We start from the raw sequence: 25564 nt of genomic DNA, 5'->3' as shown, positions 1-25564 counted from the left end.
CAATGCTGGTTGAGCCAGTCCATGCAGGTTCTGAAGATGATTTGCTGGTTTCCATTTATGGTGTGAGCTGTTGTGTGGTCTGCAGAAGACTGTGTGAGCACCTCTATACAAACACCAGCCAGCAGGTTGGGGCAGCACTGCCCAGGTGCTAAGCCGAGGGGGAGTGCAGAGGTATCAGGCTGGCACATTACGAGGACAGCGGCAAGGACAAGTCTACCTGCTGCGCCCATACTGGCCCAATCTCCTTGCCACCTCTCCTTCTTGGTTACCATGGGAAGCGGGTGGTGCTGTGCTCTAAACCACTGAGCTGACAAGGTCGATTCCTTTATGTCGTTTTTAGTTCACTTGTACTGTACACTTCTGCCAGTCTACATAGTCTTTAGAAAGTGTTTTAAGAAGGGGAGGAGGAGAACTTATTGTTGCACCCAAGGTGGTCTAAACCACGGAGCCTCTTGGGCTTGCCGATCAGAAGGTCGGCGGTTCACGACGGCGTGAGCGCTCCCATTTCTCTGTCCCAGCTCCTGACAACCTTGCAGTTTGAAAACACGCCAGTCCAAGTAGATAAATAGGTATCACTGCAGCGGGAAGGTAAACGGCGTTTCCGTGCGCTCTGGTTTCTGTCACGGTGTTCCGTTGCATCAGAAGCGGTTTAGTCCTGCTGGCCACATGACCCAGAAAGCTGTCTATGGACAAACGCCAGCTCCCTCGGCCTGAAAGTGAGATGAGTGCCGCAACCCCATAGTCACCTTTGACTGGACTTAATCATTCAGGGGTCCTTTACCTTTACCTTACTGAACCAATCTCTTGCCCCCTGTCCTTCTTGGTTACCAGTAGCGACCTCTATGTTTGAAAACCAAGTGAACAACACTGCCCCACCACACCAGTCACTGCCACATGCCAGATCTGCAATTAGTGCTAAGACAGTCCCTGCCCTGGGTCTCACCATTTTAAAAGGCATGACACATAAGGACAAAGGAAGATGAGCAAGAGGAAGACGCAAAGTTCAACACGACTTTTTGCAGTCACCGTTCTTAACACAGTTATTCTGTCTGTGCAGACTTTCGTGGTCCAAAAGAGTAGCTACTCCTCCTTGTTGTCAGACAAGTTTGCTAATGTGTGGCAATATCTTCACAGTTTAATAAATGTGAAATATATACGCTTCAGTTCTGGGGCGGGCGGGAATATGCATTAGCTCTCTGAGTTTCTCTGTATTCCTTTTTCTTGGCTCCAATGGACAAAGGAAATGGTGAGCAGGTATATAAGTATTTGAGGTGTCGTGATAAAATAATGCCTCAAGAGCTTACAGTCCAATCATAGTTGCATCAACCAGAAAGTGGTCGGGATGGAATGCAAAGATCAAAGTCTTATCCTGACAGCATAACTAAGGCACAACACTCAAACGGTTAATAAGAGTCTGGGTTTGTAAGAGCCCAATGCAGAATCTAAACACACCGTAATGTTTGGGCAAGGTCTGGGCATGGCCTGGGTGGCAGAAGGGTGGGGCTCAAGGTGAGTCACTAGTGAAGCATTGTAGAAGCATTTTTGCTACCACAGACTTATTTGTCCAATACAGTGGTACACTTCAGATTACATACACTTCAGGTTACAGACTCCGCTAACCCAGAAATATTACCTCAGGTTAAGAACTTTGCTTCAGGATGAGAACAGAAATCGTGCAGTGGCGGCGCAGCGGCAGCAGGAGGCCCCATTAGCTAAAGTGGTGCTTCAGGTTAAGAACAGTTTCAGGTTAAGTACAGACCTCCAGAACGAATTAAGTACTTAACCCGAGGTACCATTGTATGTAGCTTGAATAGTATTATTGCTATCATGCAGGGTCAGCTGAAGACATTTTGGCAATTTGGAAGAAATCAAACATGTAGGAAACAAAACAAACCCTTAAAACCTCTTCCTGTACACTAATGGTACTCAAAATCAGCTGCCTGAGGGAACCACCTCACTTTGTCTCATGGTAAGGGAAACATGGACCTGTCCTTTCTTACTCACACAGGGTGATGCTGTAACTCTGGGTACATGCCACTCTAAAAACCACCAATAGCAGGATAAAAAAACAGAATATGGGGGCCCGTTTCCATTTAAAGGCAAATTTACCTAATTTCTGAAACGCTATGTGAACTGAAAACCGGCAGCCGTCCAAAATTTGTACTGCTCTGAATTTTGCAGTGCCAAGTAACGTGTACAAGACTGCAAAATATGCATAAAACGCATATATTTGTGAACGTAACACACAAAGAAATGCACCGTGTTAGGGGACAAGTTCTTTGCAAAAATGTGTATGTTGGGCAAACCAGCATACAAAAAAAAGTGTTTATTGGGATGAATTCACACTAAAATACGGTTGAATTTTCAAAAAAGAACATGGAAATTTGAAGGACTTAATTTAAGATGGAGAGAATGAGAAATAAAGAGAAACCAAAACTGATAGGTATGCCCATCCCTAGGTTCCACTCTCTTGAATATGTCAATTAACGTCTTCCACTTTAAGTTCCCCAATAGCTTATTAAATCCGTCAAAAGTCACCTTTGTGGCCCCTGGGGTGGAGCAAGCAGGATACACACAGAAAGATAAATAGAAAGCTTCACATACCTCCTAGAGGGAAGGTTTACTGCTGGACTGATGGGAAGTTTGGTAGACAGTATGAATATACCCCTAAGTGACTTAAGGTGAGGCATTTCACTTCATGCATAAGTAACATTCTTTGCTCAGTGAAATGAGAGATAGCGACACAAAGCTTTAAAAAAATGAGCCTGAGGAGAGGAGCAAATAAAACAAAGCATATTTGACATTTAAAGATGAAAGTTGGGAATGGGTGGATGTGGGAACCAATGGTATTTGGCTGTAAAACGTCTGACGTGCAGAAAAACCCCAGTAGACTTCAAAAGCCTCAGGATTTTTTATTGGAGAGGGGGAGAATATTTATTTTAATTAACACACACATGCATACAACCAATTTAGGGGGAAGGTTGGGCGTCTTCAACTTTTTCCAAGGATTGTGTATGTGGAAGTAAAAACAATGAAAATCATTACAAGCAAAGTTAATATTCTTTAAAACAAGAGCTGGACAAACACATTTCCTCACAGGCCATATTTGCTTGAGATTATATCTTGTGAGGACTCAATGCCAGCCACTGCTGGGAGCTGACGACAGTTGAAGCAGGAGATAAAATTGTTCGGGATGAACTTTTCCAGAATAAAGGCCCTCCCCCACTCCAATTTTTCACAATGGATAATTCAGATTATTGTTGTTGTTGTTTGGTCGTTTAGTCGTGTCCGACTCTTCGTGACCCCATGGACCAGAGCACGCCAGGCACTCCTGTCTTCCACTGCGTCCCGCAGTTTGGTCAAACTCATGTTGGTCGCTTCAAGAACACTGTCCAACCATCTCGTCCTCTGTCGTCCCCTTCTCCTTGTGCCCTCCATCTTTCCCAACAGCAGGGTCTTTTCCAGGGAGTCTTCTCTTCTCATGAGGTGGCCAAAGGACTGAAGCCTCAGCTTCAGGATCTGTCCTTCCAGTGAGCACTCAGGGCTGATTTCCTTAAGAATAGAGAGGTTTGATCTTCTTGCAGTCCATGGGACTCTCAAAAGTCTCCTCCAGCACCATAATTCAAATAATTCAGATTAGAATCCCCAATTCTAGGCAGGTCTACTCAGAAGTAAGCCCCATTGATGGATTGATGGGGTTACGCTCAAATAAGTATACAGAGGATTATTTTTCAGTACAACAAACCAATACATCTGCAGTTGTGGAAAGCAGATGGAAGTAGTTCCTTTCTGACTTCGGTCTGCTGCATTTTCACACACACATCCACATATGGCAGAAACCTACCAATTTGTTCTGAGACAGCTGAGGCAAAAACTTATTTTCCCAAGCAACAAAACCATGAGTGTGTGTGTGTCTTTTTCTTTTCTTTTTTTACAAAATAAAGTCCTACCCTTTCCAGTTGTTATGACTTTGCAGAGAAAAGAGGGGAAACTACTTTTAAAGCCAGGAAAACATGTTGGAAATTACAAGAAACCTAGAGCTGAAGATTGTTCATCTGTGCTTTAAATACAACACAACACAGAATGGGGGGGGGGGCGACTTCTGAACATGTATAGCTTGGTATACAGAGGTCCATTTCTCATGTGATATCTTGCTACTGCTTTCTTGTTTAATGAACCAGGTTGTCACATATTCCTCCCTGATGTAAAATCCCTTCTCTCCACTTGGCAGGGAAATAGAGGTCCCCAAGCCACTCCAAGGTTAGAGTTTGGACAGTTTGGACATCCTGATGGACTCTGTATGTCATTCTATGAAGTAATAAGGAGAATGTTCGCCACACACATGGTTTAGGCATCATCTCCACCATACACTGAAAGGAAGCCATATTGTTCCACTTTAAACACTTACAGCTTCCCCCAGAGTATTCTGGTAACTGTAGTTCGTTAGGGGACTGTTAAGAGACCCTCCCGCCCCCAGCTACTATTTCCTAAGTGGTTTAACAGTTGATCCCTCTTCCCAGGGAAGTCTGGGAATCGTACCATTTTATACAAATACCGCATATTCTCTCCCTCCCTCCCTTTCTCTTACACAAACACACACACACACACACCCTTCCCAGCTTAGCCTCTTTGTTGTACGGGAGAGACGGCACGTACAGAATAAGGAAGGGTGCAGATTACAAAGTCATAGGCAAATAAAATTGAACTGTAAAAGAAAGCTTCAGAATTCATTGCAATAAGACTATGTACTTTGGTGTGTGAGGACAGGGGGACAACTATCAAAGCCACCTGCAGAATGATGAAAGGATGGAAAACAAGATAGCCTACCTGGGTGGGGATTGAACATTATTCATGCTGCTCTACTGTAGTAACACTTTTTGAAGGGTACAAATCTGGATTTCTAGGCTGCATGCTTGCGATCAAAACGAAAACAAAAACAGAGAATATTTGAATAATCCCCTGGTCTCCTCACTGGCCCAAATAGGACTAATTTAGCCAGCTAGCCCTGGTGATCATCTAATGTTTATTGGATGGATTTCCCCCCTAAATTGATTTTTTAATTCTGAATTTATTGTTATTCATGTTTTATACTGTATTTGATGCTGTTTTTTGTTGCATCAATTGTTTCAAATTTGTTGTTAGCCGCCCTGAGTCCGGTTTTATGAACCAGAAAGGGCGGGGTATAAATAAAATTTTATTGTTATTATTATTATTATTATTAATTATCCCTGCTCGTGATTTGAGTAACTGGCATTTGGAGTCATCCTGCCTCTGACCATAGAAATAAAACATAACTATTGCAGCTAGTGGGACGCAGGTGGCACTGTGGGTTAGACCACAGAGCCTAGGACTTGCTGATCAGAAGGTCGGCGGTTCGACTCCCCGTGACGGGGTGATCTCCCATTGTTCAGTCCCAGCTCCTGTCAACCTAGCAGTTCGAAAGCACCTCAAAGTGCAAGTAGATAAATAGGTACCGCTCTGACGGGAAGGTAAACAGCGTTTCCGTGTGCCACTCTGGTTCGCCAGAAGCGGCTTAGTCATGCTGGCCACATGACCCAGAAGCTGTACTCCGGCTCCCTCGGCCAATAAAGCGAGATGAGCGCCGCAACCCCAGAGTCGGTCATGACTGGACCTAATGGTCAGGGGTCCCTTTACCTTTACCTATTGCAGCTAGTAGCTTCTGATAGCCTTATCATCCATGAACTTCTCTAATTCCCTTTTTAAACCATCCAAGTTGATGGCCACTACTGGTATCTTGCAGGCGTGAATTTCGTAGCTTAACTAGGTGCTATGTGAAGTGGTTCTTTGTTTCGGTCTGAATCTTCCAACATTCCAGGGTTTAGTTTTGCTTCACCTTGTTTTAGGAGGTGGCACTGTGGTCTAAACCTTGGAGCCTCTTGGGTTTGCTGATCCGAAGGTCAGCGCTTCGAATCCCCGTGACGGGGTGAGCTCCCCTTGCTCTTTCCCAGCTCCTGCCAACCTAGCAGTTCACAAACATGGCAGTTCTAGTAAACAAATAGGTAGCGCTGCGGCGGGAAGGTAAACGGCGTTTCCGTGTGCTCTGTCTTCAGTCACGGTGTCCCACTGCACCAGAAGCGGTTTAGTCCTTCAGGCCACATGACCTGGAAAGCTGTCTGTGGACAAACACTGGCTCCCTTGGCCTGATAGCGAGATGAGCACCGCAACCCCACAGTCGCCTGTGACTGGACATATTCATCCAGGGATCCTTTACCTTTTTACCTTTCCCAATTAAAGTGTGAAATGAGGCAAACCTTTGCTGTTCCCCCCGTAGGGTTGTCCACTGAGATGTTCCAGAGGGCCTCCTGCACTTTTGCAAGCTCCACGATAGACAGTTACACAGCTGGCAATAACAAAGTGATGGAAGGAAACAGTACACCTGGTACCAGCTGTCAAACGCACAGGAGCCCTGCTTGGATGGTGGGTTGGCAACCCCAGGCATGTTTCTTTTTTGTACATGCAATCATCCCTCATGATAAAGGCTGTAACCATGTTGTATGTGTTGTCTTTATTGCTAGAACTGCACTGAGGGGGATATGTTTCTTATAACCTAGTCTGATGCACCATTTGCTAATAATAATAATAATAATAATACTAATACTAATAATAATAATAATAATAATAATAATAATTTATATCCCGGCCTCCCCAACCAAAGCTGGGCTCAGAGAGGCTAACAACAGTAAAAATAGCAGAGTTTACATAAAATCACAGTCAATTAATTGAAATACATTCTAAAATCAATTCAGAACCAAATTAATGGCAACCATTGGGCTAGAGTTCTATGAGGATTACAGAAGGAGAGAGGGGGTCCGACTGTGCCTTGGCCAAAGGCCTGGTGGAACAGCTTTGTCTTGCAGGCCCTACAGAAAGATGTCAAGTCCTACAGGGCCCTAGTCTCTTGTGACAGAGCGTTCCACCAGATCGGGGCCACAGCCGAAAAAGCTCTGGCTCTGGTTGAGGCCAGCCTGACTTCCCTGTGGCCCGGGAATATTCCTCCGTGGGGGAATACCAGGAGAGGCGGTCCCATAGGTACAAGGGTCCTAGGCCGTATAGTGCTTTAAAGGTTAAGCATAAACTCTGCTCTCCAAAGTGCAAAACAATAAACACCCCAGAATAAATAGCAGCAGAATAAAACAGATATTTAATGGCTGTTTTTCAGGTGAAGTAAATGGAATCAGACAGTAGCAGCATTGAAACTAGAAGCAAATTTTATCTTAATTTTTTAAAAAGATAGAAAAATGATCTTAGGGATAGCATGACCTAGACATGAACATGCTGAACTCATTCAGATAGCAACGTATATTCTGCTTTTTACAAAAACTTCCAGAGCAGGTAAAGTAATTACTTTTACTTGGCCTGATTCCATAATATTGCAAGTCATAAAATGGTTCATAAAATAGCTTTCATGCTCAACCACATTTGTTGTCAGATGTTGCCAACACCCTGTATAATAATTTGAACTCTGAGCATAAAATACAGTTGGGTCGATATTCCTAGCCAATGTTATCATCAAAGACTCGTCATCACAGCCTCAGTTTGACTGGCCTACCATTTGTTGAGTCATCGACTGGACAAAACTTTTGTTTTCTTTTGCAAGTCTGGTTTCAGCGGGGAATTGAACTGGGTGACCTTTTCCATTTTAGGGCTTCTCATCTTTCACTTGCACGCTCTCCCTCCTTTCCTGTAGAGGGCTTAGGGAACCACAAGTGATACGGTGGTTCGGTTTTGCAAGAAGTTTCAGCTTTGAAAAGACTGCACATCTCTCAATATCCTTTCATCTTCTCGTGAAATGAAATTCTGATTCCAAATAATCAGATGAGGTCTGGTTCCATAGCAAAAGGAAAACCTGTGTTAACCAGTAAAAGTTTTTATGGACTGTGGAAGACTCGGGATCAAATCCTTTACTGTGTCATAAAACTACTAGCACTCGGTGATCCCTTCTAGTCTAGCCAAACCTCAAGGGAATGTTGTGATAAAATGGGGCATGTCCTTGCACGCTACCCAAATTTGTTGGAGAGAACATGGGGCATACATTGAATGAAGTACTAAAACACAATGTTCAAGAGCCCTCCCTTCTGATATTGTGTTACTAAGCAGTGAGTTAATCTACGGGGTCAATCTGAACTTTGCAATTTGAAATTTGCAGCAGAGTGCATTGTGAAGAATTTGAGTTCTGCAACAAAAGTTCTGCAACAAAAAACCTAAAGATAGCAAGAAGAATATGTGCCATAGCTGTCAAGTGTCCCTTATTTGGTGGGACAGTCCCTTATCCCAGCACCATGTCCCACTGCTGTCCCTTATTGATGATGTCCCTTAAATAAGCTACTGAAGGTAATGGGGCCCTTTCTATGTTCAGCTGTCCTTTGTCAACAACAAATTATTGCTGTTTTTTGTGTGTTGAATATATGCTATATGGTAATTTATGGACCTAATAGGTATCTAAAGGCATTTGCAAGCAGCAAAATATGTATTTTATCAAAGTAATTGTTGATCCCTTATTTTGGCTGATGATCCCTTATTTTTGAGGCTGCTGGTCCCTTATTTTCAAATCTGTACGTTGACAGCTATGATGTGGGCCGGAATGGGGCAGTGGAGTTCACACCCTATGTGAAATGCCCCGAATATGCATAGCAACTTTCATTTTTCATTCTCTCTCTCTCTCTCTCTCTCTCTTTCTTTCTCTCTGGAAATAATTTTTATTTGGTTTTAGAAGTATAAAATTCTAACAATACAAAATACATATTCCTCCGAATCTCTGGGCTTCCCACCTTCTCCAGTCTATGGGTCCTACTGTCAACCTTTTCAACTGCATATTATTCAGTGATCCATATTTTATGTCACTCCATTTTGTCCGTAATATTTGCTACATTACAAGTGTTATTGTAGTCCTGCTAATGTTTTCATCTGCTTACAGCGATCTCCCAGATAAGTTATAAATTTCCCCCATTCTTTATTAAAGTTTTGGTCTTCATGCTTCCTGAGCGTTCCGGGCAGTTTTGCCATTTTGGCGTAGTCCAACAGCTTAGTTTGCCATTCTTCTCTTTGACTTCTTTCCATCATTTCTCATTTTCAACACAGGGATCAGTGAAGTCAATGAAGGGATGAATAAGTCAATGAAGCTACCACATTTATATCTATTTATATAAGCTATTTATATCTTCCTTTCTCATTCTCTGGGGTGAGAGTAGTGGTTTCTGTGTCATGTTTAAACTTGAAAAGTTTAATGCTGTCCCTACTATGAGTTCCAAATTTAATTCCGATATCTCTACATTCAATGGAGATTTCATGTTCCAAACCTAGAAGCAAACATACAAAGACTGATGAACATTGAGCCAAAGATATTACTATGCTCAGGTAACTATGAATCCAAATCAGACTAAACCCAAATTACGATTAATTCTGAAGGCACAGGGAAGTTTTTAAATAGCTGGTGTTTTATTGTGTTTTTAATATTTTGTGGGGGGGCTGCCCAGAGTGGCTTGGGAAACCCTGTCCAATGGGTGACATATAAATAATAATAATAATATTTAAATAATTAATGTTATTAGAACAAACTACTGTACTTTTCTGTCTATAAGACACCCCCATGTATAAGACACCCCCTATTTTGGGGGACTGAAATTTCAGAAAATGGGGGGGGGATGGCAAAAAGTTGTTGAGCTTTTTGGGGGAGGATTGCCCAGAGTTGTTGAGCTTTTTTGGGGGGGAATACCAAGGGTTCCTGAGCTTTTTTGGGGGGGAATGCTGAAAATTGCTCACCTGCATGAGTCGCAAAAACCGCCTCCCATCTGTCTCCTCGCCGGCAGAAGCTGCAAATCGACTGCCCAATTGCCGCAGCATCACCCAATCAACACCACCCATTGACGCAGCAACCATTAACATGGACAATACCCGCCTACAACCACAATAGCAGCCAATCAAGCATCCACCCTATGCACTACCAATATATAAGACGATCCCCACTTTTATGCATGATTTGCAAGGGGAGAAACCTAATCTTATACACAGAAAAGTATGGTATATGTCTGCCCAAAAGAATATTCATTTTATATGTTCAGCGCATTTTTAGAAGGCAGCATTAGGATATTCTGCATATACGGAGCCAGCTCAGGGCAATCTCTGCTAGAGGCATTCAAGGACGAAGGTGGCCTCAGTTTATTGTGTTGGCAGGGGAAGAGTGAAGATAAAGAAATTCTTCCACGATGCGAGTGAGACAGTTGCTAGGGAGCCGCTGGAGAGTCCTTCCTAAGTCCCTAAAGCAATCGTATGATCCTATTTAAAACACCTGTGCATGTTTCTAATTCCTCCCTCCCTCCTTCTACTGCAAGCTTTCCCAGAAGACTTTGGATCTTCAATCATTTCCTGGCACATAAGGGAAATTCCTGTTGTCTGTCTGCCTTGCTCATTTCCTCTCTGTTATCATTTCTTCTCTGTTTAGTTACAGCTGGAATGAAAATCGATAGTGGAGGAAACAAATGGAGGTGGCATTGCGATTGCATGGTTTCATATCCCATCCCCAACTGTCACAATTTGATGAGGACTTACAGGTGCCATCCTGGCTTCAGATTGGATCCCAGAATGTCCCAGGCAGAGGGCCTTCTGGGTACTGGTGCCTGCCCTGTGGAATGCCCTCCCAGCAGATGTCAAGGCAATTAACAACTATTTTACTTTTAAAAGACAACTGAAGGTGGAAGTTTTTAATGTCTGACACTGTATTGTTTTTAATATTTGTTGGAAGCCGTTCAGAGTGGCTGGGTAAACCCAGCCAGATGGGCGGGGTATAAATAAATTATTTTTATTTTTATTTTTATTATTATTATTATTATTATTATTATACCTTTTGGTCTTGTGCGGGACCCAAAGATACTCATTTTTGGGTGCGGCATAAGTCAGGATCCTGGCTGCTGGAAATCATGGAACTGGGAGTGCCATTGTGTTTGGGTCCTGCCTATGGATTTCCTATAGGTGTTTGGCTGGTCACTATGGTAACAAAATGGGCCTTTGACCCGATCTAGCAAGCTTCTTAAGTTTTATCTAAGTGCCACAGTCCATAGCTGTCAACTTACAGATTTGAAAATAAGGGACCAGCAGCCTTGAAAATAAGGGATCAGCAGCCAAAATAAGGGATTTTCCAAGCACAGGTATGTTCAACTTGTGAGCCCCTCCGAGCCAAAGGCAGAAAGCCCAGCCAGCAGCCAAACGAAGTCTCAAGCGGTGGTTCCCACAGCGCAGCAACCCGGCAAAGGGGATGCAGCAAGGGAAACCACCGTCATCTCTCCGCTGGGAAGCGCTGAGCAAAGGCGAGTCCCCAGGCAATGCAGCCGATTTGATTGGCACAAGGCATGCAAGCTCCACCCCCCAGTGGTTCGTAGACTCCTTATTGGGTGAGCAACGCAGCCAAGCAACACAGTTGGAGCCTCCCTCCTCCCTGGCCGGCAGGGAGGGAGGGAGGGAGAGGAGCTGCTTCCTTTGAAACCTGGGAAATTTAAGGGACATCATCAATAAGGGACAGCAGCGGGACACAGCGCTGGGATAAGGGACTTTCCCACCAAATAAGGGACAGTTGACAGCTATGCCACAGTCTGCCCTTCCAATCATCCAGGAATAGCTCAGCGCAAGCAGCTACAAGACAAATTTCTTGACGTGAACGATGACATACAATCTCAAACGTATTAACTGGTACATCAGATACCAGATACCTCACAGCACACAGACCCGACCTAGAATCTCCATACTAGCCCAGAGATGGAAAGAAAACAAAGTCCCTAGCAGAGAGGAATGGCAAACCAAGTTGATGGATTACGCCAAAATGGCAAAACTGACCGGAAAGCTCAGGAACCAAGAAGACCAAAACTTCAATAAAGAATGGGGAGGGGGGAATATAATTTATCTAGGAGACCACTGTAAGCAAATGGAAAGAGTAGCAGGATTCTAATAACAAATAGCAAATATTATGGACAATTATGGATTGTGAAATAATATGCAGTTGAGAAGGTGTACAATAGGACCCATAGAGGGGAAGGTGGGAAGTCCAGAGATTCTGGGAAATCTCTAAATATGGATATGTAATTTGTATTGTTATAATTCTATATTTGTAAAATGAAATATATTTTTTTTCAAAAAAAGAATCTCAAACTCCAGGCTCCTTGCTCTAACTGACAGCTTTCTTGCAGATCTTGCTACTAACAAACAGCAGCAAAAAATGTTTGGAATCCTAACGACAGGCAGGTAATAAGGGCAGTAACTGCCTTGTCTTAAATGACTTGCTTCCGGTTTAGATTAAAGTTGCCACAAACAATGTCTGTTCTCTATAGCAGATGATCTCAAGAAAGGGTTTTAATTAGGGCTAAGCCAAACATTTTCCTGTCTTAACTTTCATTTTGAAACTGTCATGTTTCAGGGGAGGGGCAGAAATCTTTACCAAATGTTTGCTTTTCCCCGGTTATGTTCATTGTCTACAATTTTAAAAAGTCACTCAAATAGAATGCAGCGGAAAATTCCACGCAAAGCACAAAGCTATTCTGCATAGGGAAAGAGCTCACTTGTACAACAGTGCCCCCTTATGCCCATAAACGCTGGCTAAATGTGACTTTTAAGGGACATCTAATCTACCCATCCAATAGTTTCTAGAAAAGGATACAATTTTAAAACAGAAAGAAGTGAAAGCAAATTGATCGTCTTCATTATTATTTTTTAAAAATTGATGAACTGGAGACCTTTTCTTTCTTTTTAAATTGCATATACATAAGACAAAAGCTTGATAAAATTGACATTAATGGGGAAATCAAAGCCATGTGCTTCTCGTGATACTTTGAAAGAACATGCTGAAAGCAGAGATGGCACACTAAGACAATAAGTAATGTTATTATTCAACATAGCATTTTGCAAAAGAGCATTGCCAAGATAGGAAAATGTATCTGGACTTTGTGCAGCGGGCTTGTTAATTTTTTTTTCAGTTGGAGCATATATCAAATGTCTTCAGTTATTATTATTTTATCTGTAACATCAGAGATGCTTGAGCAAAATGTTCCGTGTGCATGTCAAAAAGCTGTTTACAGTACATGAGCAAAAGTAATAATCTCTATTAAAAAATATATATCCACCCACCCATTTGCCTCACGCTTATGGCACTTAGTCCAATATTCTCTTTAGGTTTCTAGTTGGTTCAGAACAAATTTTGATTATTGTTAAAAGCATGGCTGAGCAAATACTTTGATTGGCGGTGACTTGATGCAAATGTGTAAAAATTCTAGATTTATTCTCCAGAACTACCAGCCACTCCACTTACCACAGCATTTCCATGAAGGTGAAAGCTTGTGTGTGTTTTCCATGACTTTAGCCAGCCATGGTTCTCAGATATGTGTTTCCTGGATTTCCATTTGAAATGTTTCAAAAAATATGTGGCCAAACACCAGTGATAAAGATAGCATGTTATGCTGGTAATCTAAGCTTAGTTATGAGGTGCGAGCCCTATTCAAACCAATCCACTTACATCACTGGCCATCATACAGGGACCTATATAAAAAAGGTAAAGGTAAAGGATCCCTGGATGGTTAAGTCCAGTCAAAGGTGACTATGGGGTTGTGGCGCTCATCTCGCTTTCAGGCTGAGGGAGCCGGCGTTTGTCCACAGACAGCTTTCCAAGTCATGTGGCCAGCAGGACTAAACTGCTTCTGGCGCAACGGGACACCGTGACAGAAACACCGTTTACCTTCCCGCCGCAGTGGTACCTGTTTATCTACTTGCACTGGCATGCTTTTGAACTGCTAGGTTGGCAGGAGCTGGGACAGAGCAACGGGAGCTCACTCCGTCGAGGGGATTCGAACAGCCGACCTTCTGATCAGCAAGCCCAAGAGGCTCAGTGGTTTAGACCACAGCGCCTCCCGCATCCCCTCGAATATGGTATACAGAGACCTATACCATATGAAGAAACCCTTAACCATGTGTTGTTTTTAATACTTTACTCTGAAGACAGCTTCTCAAAGAAAAAGAGCATCCCCTACTGGCAGGAAGGCCATCTAGGAGACGAAATAATAGGCATTCATGTACAAAGCAAACTACGCAGAACTGTATGTGTCCACAGTGTAACACAGTATTTTTCATTCATTTCATTTGTAAGGAACTGGGTTGCCTCATGGCCTGGGGAGAAAACTATAGTATGGAGCATTTTAGAACTTCTAATTTCTTTGTCTGCAACATCTTCACGGAGGCACCTAAACCTTAAAGTACAAAGGAAGACAAAGGTTTATTATACTGGAGAGTCAATTTTTATATACCCATCCCCCAAAAAAGCTAAAATTAAAGCCAGCCACCACACTACTTTGGGAGAAAAGAACGATGCCATTCTGAAAGAGATAAATTCGCAACAATGGCAGGGCAGAACTCAATATGTTTCTGTCTGCAGCTCACGACAGAAAAAAATGTACCACTTGTTTCTTCCATCTCAAAGCTCAAGGAACCCAAAGGGATGTACTAAATTAATATTTGTACTGTTTATAATCAGCAATTAGCTGGATTAAATTAGCTGTTTCAGAAAGTAGGGCTAAGCTCTAAAAACAGCTCTTTAGGAAGAACACACTGAAATGAGCAAGCTAAACTGTTAATGGATAGTTACCTGTATTCAACTACAGTGGTACCTCGGGTTAAGACCTTAATTCGTTCCGGAGGTCCGTTCTTAACCTGAAACTGCTCTTAGCCTGAGGTACCACTTTAGCTAATGGGGCCTCCTGCTGCCGCTGTGCCACCAGAGCACGATTTCTGATCTCATCCTGAAGCAAAGTTCTTAACCCGAAGTACTATTTCTGGGTTAGCGGAATCTGTAACCTGAAGCATCTGTAACCCGAGGTACCACTGTATTTTATTAGCAATCTGACCACAGTGAAATGTTAAAAATGACAACATTTAAATCTCCCCAGCAACAGGAAGGGACAGCAGCGGGACACAGCAAAACTTCACCATATAGAACCATTTGCATTGTCTTCTGTGACTATTACTGGGTACACAGTACTGGCTTAAGATGCAGCTAGTTCACCCCATTCCTCAGTTTGGTCCAAAGCTGGTTTGGGGGAAAGTGCATCAAAACACTGTATTTCCTAAGAAACAGCAGAACAGATGTAGAATAAAGATTGTGGCTAAAGTCATGTGTCTGCTGCTTCCCAGCATCCTATATAAAAAGTATCTCCCAGTGTCTTATAGACCATGATAAAAACAAGCTGAAGCCTCTGCAAGACTAAAAAGAGCAAAAAATAATAATAATTCCCCATTACAGTTTATATGGCTGCAAAGGAATATTATGGATAGAAACCTTGCAAGCCAGTTATAAGGACATGTTCTCATCCCCTGGCTCAAAATACGATACTCATTGCCAACCTCTCCTGAGGCTAGATTGTACGCTGTGTAGGAATGTACATAGTACATAGTAAAGGGGGGAAAGGCAAAAAGATTTTCTGAAATATGGCAAAGCGTGTTCTCCTTCATGGAGAGCATGTGTTGCGGTGGGGGCTAACAAAACACCCCCTGTTGCTGGGCGCGAAAAGTATTTGGCCACCATTATCATTGAACTTCCTGTTGCTGGGGAGATTTAAATGTTGCCATAGCCTTTAAATACCCTGCGCGCAGCGGATCACCCGCCCCCCTCCCTATTTTCAGGTTGTTCACTTGACCCAGTAGGAATTTTGTCCATTTGACTGATTGACTGGTGCCATTTGGTTTTTGCCTACTGCGTAGCAAATCGTCACAACTTGTAAGGTTGCGGTTAGGCATTGGTTTAGGAATTGGTTGGTGGAGGGGTATGGATTTGGCTGTGCCTGCCCCTCCAAAATGCTGCTGCTGCAAGGGTTTTCCATTAAAGGAACCCAGAGGCTTGCCATGCTTTTGTCCGAACCCCTGGCAAGGGGCTAGGGCCACGCAAGAGCCCCTGGGAGCATTTGGGGAGAGGTGAGGCATGGTACCCAGTCCCGTCTCTCTCCCCAAAATGTTTTCCCTTTCTGACTTTGCGGGTGAATGTCTGTCCCCATGCGGGGTCAGATAGTCGCAACCAATGCCTAAGCAACCACTCACATTGATTGTAATTTTAATAAAGTTGTGGCCAAAATTATGCCAAAAACCTTAAACTAAAAATCATGTGTCAATTGTGTTTTATTGGGGGGGTGTCTTGGGTTTGGGACACAATGGTACAGCTGGTGTTAAGCTTGCCAGAGGAGGAACAAATGCAACATGCCACTGTGACTTTTGCTCAGTCTGAATGAGAAAACACTGCGGAACCAACTAAATAGTGCTACAATTAGGAAGATATGTTTATTTCTATTTCTACAGACAATGGGGCATTTTATCCATCTGTCGGTTGGGGGAAGAAACACCATTACAGTAAAACTCATCCACTTGGTGAGAATTGCCACGTAAACCATGCCCCTTAAAGAATATTATTCTGAAAGGTATTAAAACTTTCTTCAAACACCTGAAGTTTCCTCCTCGAATTTTTCCTCCTACTGATGCCTTGTGGAAGAACTGGCCACAATATTTAGATCCCATTCACAACTATGACTGGCTCTTTCTTTTCTCTCTTCCCCCACCCTCCCTCTGTTTTCTTCTCAATTATATCTATGTATCAAATCCTTTAAACCTTTGGGAAGCCTGACATTTCATTGGTCCACGCTAATTAACAGAATTTGCTAATTCCTTTATAGTAATCCTCTTACCTGTACAGAGCTATTTCTGTTAGGGTCATCATGATCCTGAGGCCTCAATCTCCTCTCCAGATCTTTCTATCTTCGAGGGGAAAGGGAGCTGAGGAGCCACTTTGCCTGAGTGTCAACCAATCAAGGACGTTGGTGGTTACACTGGAGAAACCGGGAGCCGAGCACCTGAGCTGACAAGGTAGATTCCTTTATGTTGTTTTTAATTCACTTGTACTGTACACTTCTGCCAATCTACATAGTCTTTGTTGTTGTTGTTTAGTCGTTTAGTCGTGTCCGACTCTTCGCGACCCCATGGACCAGAGCACGCCAGGCACTTCTGTCTTCCACTGCCTCCTGCAGTTTGGTCAAACTCATGTTTGTAGCTTCGAGAACGCTGTCCAACCATCTTGACCTCTGTCGTCCCCTTCTCCTTGTGCCCTCCATCTTTCCCAACATCAGGGTCTTTTCCAGGGAGTCTTCTCTTCTCATGAGGTGGCCAAAGTATTGGAGCCTCAGCTTCACGATCTGTCCTTCCAGTGAGCACTCAGGGCTAATTTCCTTAAAAATGGATGCATTTGATCTTCTTGCAATCCATGGGACTCTCAAGAGTCTCCTCCAGCACCATAATTCAAAAGCATCAATTCTTCGGCTATCAGCCTTCTTTATGGTCCAGCTCTCACTTCCATACATCACTACTGGGAAAACCATGGCTTTAACTATACAGACCTTTGTTGGCAAGGTCTTTAGAAAGTGTTTTAAGAAGGGGGAGAGGAGAACTTATTTTTGCGCCCAGGGTGGTCTAAACCATGGAGCCTCTTGGGCGTGCCAATCGGAAGGCTGGCAGCTCGAATCCCGGCAACGGGGTGAGCTCCCGTTGCTCTGTCCCAGCTCCTGCCAACCTAGCAGTTCAAAAGCACACCAGTGCAAGTAGATAACTAGGTACCAGTGCAGCAGGAAGGTAAACAGCGCTTCCTTGCGTTCTGGTTTCCGTAACGGTGTCCTGTTGCGCCAGAAGCGGTTTAGTCCTGTTGGCCACATGACCCAGAAAGCTGTCTACAGACAAACACCGGCTCCCTCGGCCAGAAAGCGAGATGAGAGTTGCATCCCCATAGTCGCCTTTGACTGGACTTAACCGTCCAGGGGTCCTTTACCTTTTTTTATCGTTTACTCCCAAAACTTATAAAATTTTAGTTTGATGGGTCTTTCTACTAGGAGCAAGTTGTGGATGTTTTTGATTGTGTTTGCATAGGATGAAAGATGTAGGGTAGGAAGTCCAGTCACTTAAAAAGAAGCTCAGCTGCCCCTTCCCACACAAACACCTACCATCCTTGTTCACAAAACACATTGACTTGGAAGCCGAATCACTGAAAAGACGGTAAGAGTTTTCAGTGAAAGCAAATTCTTAGCAAGTGCACCTGGAAAGCCAGGTTTACCAATTGGCCATTCAATCCATTGTGTGTTAACGTTGGAAGTCACTCCCAAGGTAACGTCAAGGACCACCGCTTTCCGTATGAACCTACCCGGACTCTGTGATCATCCTCTGAGGCCCTTCTTTGTGTGTCTCCTCTACAAGAGGTCCGGAAGGTGGCAACATGAGACCGGGCCTTTTCTGTAGTGGCTCCCATTTGTGGAATGGTCTTCCCAGGGAGGTTTGGCTGGCACCTTCATTATACATCTTTAGGTGCCAGGCGAAAACGTTCCCCTTCAATCAGGCTTTTGGCTAACATCCCATGTCTTTTTAAATGTGTTTGTGGGAGGGGGGAGGGGAGTTATTGGCTTGGTTTGTTCTTGTTTTTATTATATATTTTGTGTTTTATCTTGTGTTTCATCTTGTGATTTTTTTGTTTTGCGATTTTAAATACTCGTTTAAACATCCTTAAAATATCAATGACTTCCCTTCTTCTCTTTCCATGGTTCATTTTGCATACCATAAATCCCTGCACATTTTACATAAACTAAACCATTCAGTATTCCATTATTACATCCATCAAAACTTATTTACACTGTTGAAATTATCTTAATGCTGCCAGCGTTTTCAAGTGTACACAATTCTCCCCCATATAGTCAATAAACATTTTCCAGTCTTCTTTAAAAGTATGTTCTTCTTGTTCTCTTATTCTATATGTTAAGTCTGCAAGCTGCGCATATTCCATCAATTTAAGTTGCCATTCTTCTTTGGTTGGGACCTCGCTTGTTTTCCAAGCTGGGCCACAGTAGTGGCATACATAAATAACCTTTTTTGACACTTGGGAATTTCCATCTGAATCATCCCCAACAAAAAGGACTCTGGTTTTTTGAGGAAGGTACTTTTGAACATTTTCCCCCTCAAATTATTTCTGGATCATTTCCCAATACTCTTTTACAAGTCTGTGTTTTATCTTGCATTTCTGTGCTGTAAACTGCCCTGACATCTACAGATGAAGGGCGGCGTACAAATTTAATAAGCAATAAATAATTTTCAGAGGGGCTTATGCCCTAGTGAGTGTGTTCACGATTGTTGCCGAGGTTGCTGAAGCTACTTAAAGAGTTAGAAACATTGATACTGTATTTTGTTGATTAAAATCAGGCTTGGCTTCTTTCCCACCAAGTTAAAAACATCTTTGGAAAATGTTTTCAAATGTTTGTACAAAATGGGCGGTGACAAAATATGTGTAATAAATCAAGTTGGTATTCTCTTCTAAGTGTTTCAACTGCACTGTTCTGTGATTCTCTGATTCTAAAATAGAATTATCGGCTTTCCATAAGATTGTAAGGTTCTCCCCGCCTTAAATTCAGGATATGTCTGTGTTCCAAGATTCTACCCTGGTTTCACCTCTGACCCACAAAATTCTGCCTGACTTTTCCTTTCCCCACCATGTCTCCTCCTGCTTCTGTCCCAATCTATTAGGTCAGGGGTCAGCAAACTTTTTCAGCAGGGGGCCGGTCCACTGTCCCTCAGACCTTGTGTGGGGCCAGACTATATTTGCGGGGGGGGGGGGGAATGAATGAATTCCAATGCCCCACAAATAACTCAGAAATTCATTTTAAATAAAAGGACACATTCTACTCATGTAAAAACACCAGGCAGGCCCCACAAATAACCCAGAGATGCATTTTAAATAAAAGGACACATTCTACTCATGTAAAAACACGCTGGTTCCCGGACCATCTGCAGGCCGGATTTAGAAGGCGATAGGGCCGGATCCAGCCCCCGGGCCTTAGTTTGCTTACCCATGTATTAAGTTCTTCCTTAGCTCCACTCAGTATGAAATGGATCACTAAACACATTTCCCATTAGATTTCCCATTACATGCACATTTCACGTTTCCTGTTGGTTCTCCCCCTCCCCATTATATACAGTGGTACCTCGGGTTAAGTACTTAATTCGTTCCGGAGGTCCGTTCTTAACCTGAAACTGTTCTTAACCTGAAGCACCACTTTAGCTAATGGGGCCTCCTGCTGCTGCCGCGCCGCTGGAGCCCGATTTCTGTTCTCATCCTGAAGCAAAGTTCTTAACCTGAAGCACTATTTCTGGGTTAGCGGAGTCTGTAACCTGAAGCGTATGTAACCTGAAGCGTATGTAACCTAAGGTACCACTGTACTCACAGCCACCCTGTGAATAGATTTAGGCAGTGCTTTTTTTTTCTTTCTCTAAAAAGGTGTTTAGGGGTACTCTCATTTTGACTCGAGAAAACCATCATATTATAGTTGAAATCAGGGAAAAGCAATAACAGAAAACGGACAAAACTACAAAGATTCACAAAATGTTTAGGGGTATGCGTACCCCTGCATCCCCCCCACAAAAAAGGCACTAGATTCAGGCTGAGAGACTGAGAGTGGCCAAGAGTAATGCAGTGAGCATCATGGCTAAATCGGGATTCAAACCCCAGTCTCCTAGGTTCTCGCCGACAGGATAGGGTCCATAAAAATGTGGTTGAAGAGTTACTTGTGCAAGAGGTCTTCCTTGTCCCCCCCCCTCCCCTTCCCGCTGCAGCCTCTGGCACCTTCTGGAAGTTTTTACTTGAGGATAAACAGGGCGGTATATAAGTTCAATAAATAAATAAAATAAAGTATCCAGAATGGGGCAGAATCCGGTACTGTAGGAGAGTGGGGTTGACAGAATACAGGGAGGTCATCTAGCGCAAACCATAGTGCCTTTCCGTTTGCACATTGGATCCAAAACACTGCTCTCTTTGAAAACACATCACATTTCCCCTCCCCATATTTAAAAGCATCAATGTTGAAATGAGCACTCGCACTTAACATTGTGGGTGCCCTTTGTGGGATCGCACAGTTCCCAGGGAGCTTACTGGAAAACAGGGGCTGGCTTGCCTCTCAGTGTTAATTTTTGGTGTTAATTTTTGGAGGTTCACACCCAACCTCAGTAGTCAAGTTTCTTGCTGGGAGGTGGGGCCAGCCCCATTTATATATAGGGGGTGGAGCCGACAGTAGCCAGGCAGTTGGCTCTGGAGATTCACCCTCCCTACCCTCCCTTTTTTAATGTTTTCTTGTTTACAGGTTAACTTTGCTTCCTGTTTAGCGGGCGCTGCTACGGTCTTTGACTGGTTGCTGTTGAAGGACCGGGAATAAATTTTCCTGCATTGGCAGGTTTTGTCTTCCCCGTAGCAATTCGCCACAACTTTGGCGGTTATGGCCTTGGGTGGAATCCTTTAGTCTTTTCTTCCCTTTAATGGGGTGTGTATGTGAAGTGGTGACTCACCCCCCTGCAGCGACGATTCCAGGGCCCCCCTCTTAAAGGGGTGATATATATGGGTGTCACTGGCCATACACTGAAAGGGCGTTAGTGAACTACCCTGCGTGTGGGGATATGGGCTGGGCTGCCTACTACACTTACGTCTCGCAGAGCACCCCCGTATCCCATTTACCCTGATTTGCCCCAGTTCCCCCCGGCTGGGGGGCTGGGAGGGATACACGCCTAAGGCCTAAGCCAAGGTCTTCCTACATTTGGAAGTTTAATAAAGTTGTGGCCTAATTTTAATTCCATATAACATCAGTATTTTTTCCTTCCTTATGTTCCCTGGGGGCTGGGGCTGTCGCCGCCTGGTCACGTAATGTTTGCACAATTTTTGAGCCGCTGAGCCGCTGATATAAAATTATGTTGCAATTATAAAAGTCTGATATGCTTTTATTTATAAAAATCTTTGTTTGCTGTGGCCTGGTTTGTTAGGTCGGCACTGTTGCATTTCTTGGAGTGTTACAAAACCACAAGCAACAGCTACCAAAGGCAGCAGATGGTCATCTGCTATACACAGTAATTAAAGAACTTGCCTCAGAAGAGGAACCTGATTCTGCCCCAGTTAGGTCAATGACAGCTTAACCCTAGAATCTAAGTGCATGGGATTCATATATTTGCTTCTTGCTAATTATAAAGCCTTTAATCTCCAATTCAATTTTGTGTTTGTGTGTGTGTTTTGCTTTTGGAATTTGCATCGAGACAGATGTAGTTGTCAGTAGCTGTCTGAGATTTGCCGGATATCAAAATTCCCAGACAAATTTGGTGTACATTGTGGATGTTAACAGTTACCTCAGTACGACTTGACACTATTCACTGGTGTATGTCCAAAAACTGGGGAAATAATTTTTTGTTGTTGGACAAAGTTTGTCAGGTATTGACAGCATTTGTTTGATGTTAGAAGTGGGTCAGAGACCCTCAAAATAAAATCTGAACAAAATTGGTGAAACAGCAAAGAGTTTATTGATTACAAAAACGTTCTTGCAAATCTATGCTCTCAAATGTTTGCAAGAACGTTTTTGTAATCAGTAAACTCTTGGGCGTGCTCTGGTCCATGGGGTCACGAAGAGTCGGACACGACTAAACGACTAAACAACAACAACAAGAAACTCTTTGCTATGCTAAATTGTATATATTCACTGTAACATTTCTTCTGTTCCACTGTCTTTTCTGCACAAGCTGCATTTGTAGGTTTTAAATCCTCACAAAAGCATACAACAGGGATGGGAGGAGTGTGCAAACATGGACAACAATATCTAAGACCACTTTCAAATCTGAGAATATTTGTATCTACCTTCCAGCGAAATGACTTGAGTTGCTTGCGATCCAATACAGCAGAGAGTACATTACCATTATCGAAAAAGAGAACATGACTAATGCTTGGTGTCTCTTTGGAGAATAACTTGGGAACTTTGGCCAAAAATAAAAAATAAAAAATAGGAACGTCTCTTTCTCACCTGGTCTCAGATGCAAAGGATTGTAGATGTTCAAAATCCCAAATACAAAATGCTTGGCTCCTAGAAATTGCCTTTGGGATCTACATTTCCAGATTCTGAAATAATCCCAACATTTTCTTTTTAATTATTTGCATCGGCCACTAGCCATAGCAATAAAATAAAATAGAATGTACTGAACACAGAGGTAAAAACTTAACTACAGAAAATACCATATTTTTTGCTCTATAAGACTCACTTTTTCCCTCCTAAAAAGTAAGGGGAAATGTGTGTGCGTCTTATGGAGCGAATGCAGGCTGCGCAGCTATCCCAGAAGCCAGAACAGCAAGAGGGATTGCTGCTTTCACTGCGCAGCGATCCCTCTTGCTGTTCTGGCTTCTGAGACTCAGAATATTTTTTTCCTTGTTTTCCTCCTCCAAAAACTAGGTGCGTCTTGTGGTCTGGTGCATCTTATAGAGCGAAAAATACGGTACATTTGGGGGGTTCACATCAATAATCCAATAATAGATCTTATTCTAATTGCCCCCACCTTGCAGTTTTTGCTGTCACCTGATCATCTTGATCTGCTAAAAGGACGGACACAGTAGGAATGGTTGAGCGACCCGGAACGGACAATAGTAGAGGGGTAATAACCTCACTTCTCAAATCTTTATAAACAGTGCAAGCCAGAAGCACATGAGCCACTGACTCAATGCTGCAACGTTTGGATGTGGTGTATAAAAACCATTATTAATATGAATTCAGAAAATATTAAGATGGCACTCACTAGTCCCTACTTATCAACGTAAGATAATTAGGCACCCTACTTTTCTGTTGAGGAATTACCTAATGGTTTGGTTTTTTGAAGCCATATTGGAATTTTAACTAACTCCTTTACCTGCCCACAAGGTGTTCAAAACTGCATTATCAGGTGATTCCGTAAGACCTAATTTAACCCATGCCCTCTGGGGCTATTCTTGTGTCTTTCTCGAGACTAAATTTAGAAAGCAGGATTAAATTTAGAATTAATTAAAAAGGAAACAAATGTCCTTGAGCAGAGAAGTTAAGTCTCATGGTTTTCCATTCAGTGGTGAAAGCCCAAAGCAGTTTTAAATATTAATTGACTCGTTTTACTTTTTTTAACCCTCAGCTTTTAAAAATAAACATAAACCAGAGCAAGGGAGGGGAGGCAGAGAAACCACACCTTTCTTTGTAAGTGGAACACGGCTCATCTTGGGTAAAAAAAAATAAAAAAAAATAATTCAACATTCATACATACATATTACGAATATACAGACAAACATACATTTCATACAATCCTTAAAAATATTCATACATACCACACTCAATCCCACAGATACTTCCTTTTCCCACCACCATCCCTCACCCCTCACCCCACCCTTGTGTTAGACTTCCAATCTACTCAATTGCAATTTCTTTCCACTTGTGTTACTTTCTTTCACACGCTTTTAAACCAACTTTCTACTTCTTTTTCTGTTGCACATTGTTATCCATCTTAATTAGGATTTCAGTAATTATAGCGGAACTTGTTTATTCTAATAGGAGTTCTGATTTTTCAATATGATTTTGCAAGTATCCTTTAAACGCCTTCCAGTCCTTGTCTATCTTCTCTTTTGAGAGCCTTCCAATTTCTCCCATTGTTTTGGATACATTATAATACTCCAATAATTTGGCAACCCACTCTGCTTTTGTCGGTATTATACCACTTTTCCAATTTTTCACAATCAATAGCCTTGCAGCTACTGTTGCATATAAATATAATGTCTTGTCTTCTTCCTTTAGACTTCCTGGTACTATTCCCAACAGAAAACCTTCTGCTGTTTTCCTAAATGAATATCTGAACTTTTTTTTTTCATATCATTATATATTGTTTCCCAAAATTGTTTGATGTTTAAACAATTCCACCATATATGCATCAAAGTACCTTTTTCAGTGTTGCATGTTTCATTATTTTTTATATATGTTGGAAGCTGCCCAGAGTGGCTGGGCAACCCAGTCGGATGGGTGGGGTATTACTATTATTGAATAGGATGTCTCTATTTTCATCCAAAAAATGTTGGAGGGTATGGCATTGTTGAAGGCTCTGTTGTTCTGCACTCCTTTATGTTGCAATAGTCTGTCCTCCACTGATTTAAAAGCCAAGACAGTATTTGTTCTTTGAGGGTGGGGGGTATAATTACTGGTATATATCAGCAGCTGCACTGTGGGAAATAGCAGAATGTGCAACACATGCTCTAGTGTCCATGTGCTGAACTTTGATGCATGTCAGTTAAAGAGCGACATAGAGATAGAACTCTGGGGGGAACCCTAAAGATGGACAACCTTGGAAATAGATGAGAAAAGTTTTAGCAAAGCTAAAAATGGGAGCAGTGATGGCAAACCAGGCGTGGCATTAAATTAATATTCAATGGATAGGTTTTTAAGGCAAATAGCCTTTGAGCTAGGGGGAGTGGGGGGTTAGCATATTGAGATGGCGCTGTGAGTTAAACCACAGAGCCCAGGACTTGCTGATCAGAAGGTCGGCGGTTCAAATCCCCGCAACAGGGTGAGCTCCTGTCGCTCAGTCCCTGCTCCTGCCAACCTAGCAGTTCAAAAGTACGTCAAAGTGCAAGTAGATAAATAGCTACCTCTCTGGCGGGAAGGTAAACGGCATTTCCGTGCACTGCTCTGGTTCGCCAGAA

At 42.8% G+C, this 25564-nt stretch overlaps 2 protein-coding genes across 2 annotated transcripts in view; both read left to right on the top strand.

Annotated features, from left to right (window-relative positions):
- LOC308480619 (uncharacterized protein) overlaps nucleotides 1-6497 on the top strand; it is an 80521-nt gene extending 74024 nt beyond the window's left edge. The window contains exon 6 of the mRNA XM_081012383.1: nucleotides 6293-6497. Coding sequence (XP_080868509.1) covers nucleotides 6293-6305 — 13 coding nt within the window. The 3' untranslated portion in view covers nucleotides 6306-6497. The remainder of the gene's footprint in view (nucleotides 1-6292) is intronic.
- A 7526-nt stretch (nucleotides 6498-14023) lies between these two features.
- Nucleotides 14024-25564, top strand: part of PDC (phosducin) — a 34031-nt gene continuing 22490 nt past the window's right edge. Inside the window, exons 1-2 of the mRNA XM_081012339.1 lie at nucleotides 14024-14105; nucleotides 16779-16896. The gene's annotated coding sequence lies outside the window, so the exon portion shown is untranslated. The remainder of the gene's footprint in view (nucleotides 14106-16778; nucleotides 16897-25564) is intronic.

This window comes from Podarcis pityusensis, assembly GCF_964106645.2.
Source record: "Podarcis pityusensis genome assembly, chromosome: 6".
Lineage (NCBI taxonomy): Eukaryota > Metazoa > Chordata > Lepidosauria > Squamata > Lacertidae > Podarcis > Podarcis pityusensis.
The sequence above is the reverse complement of the archived record's forward strand: the minus strand, read 5'-3'. Positions and strand labels throughout refer to the sequence as shown.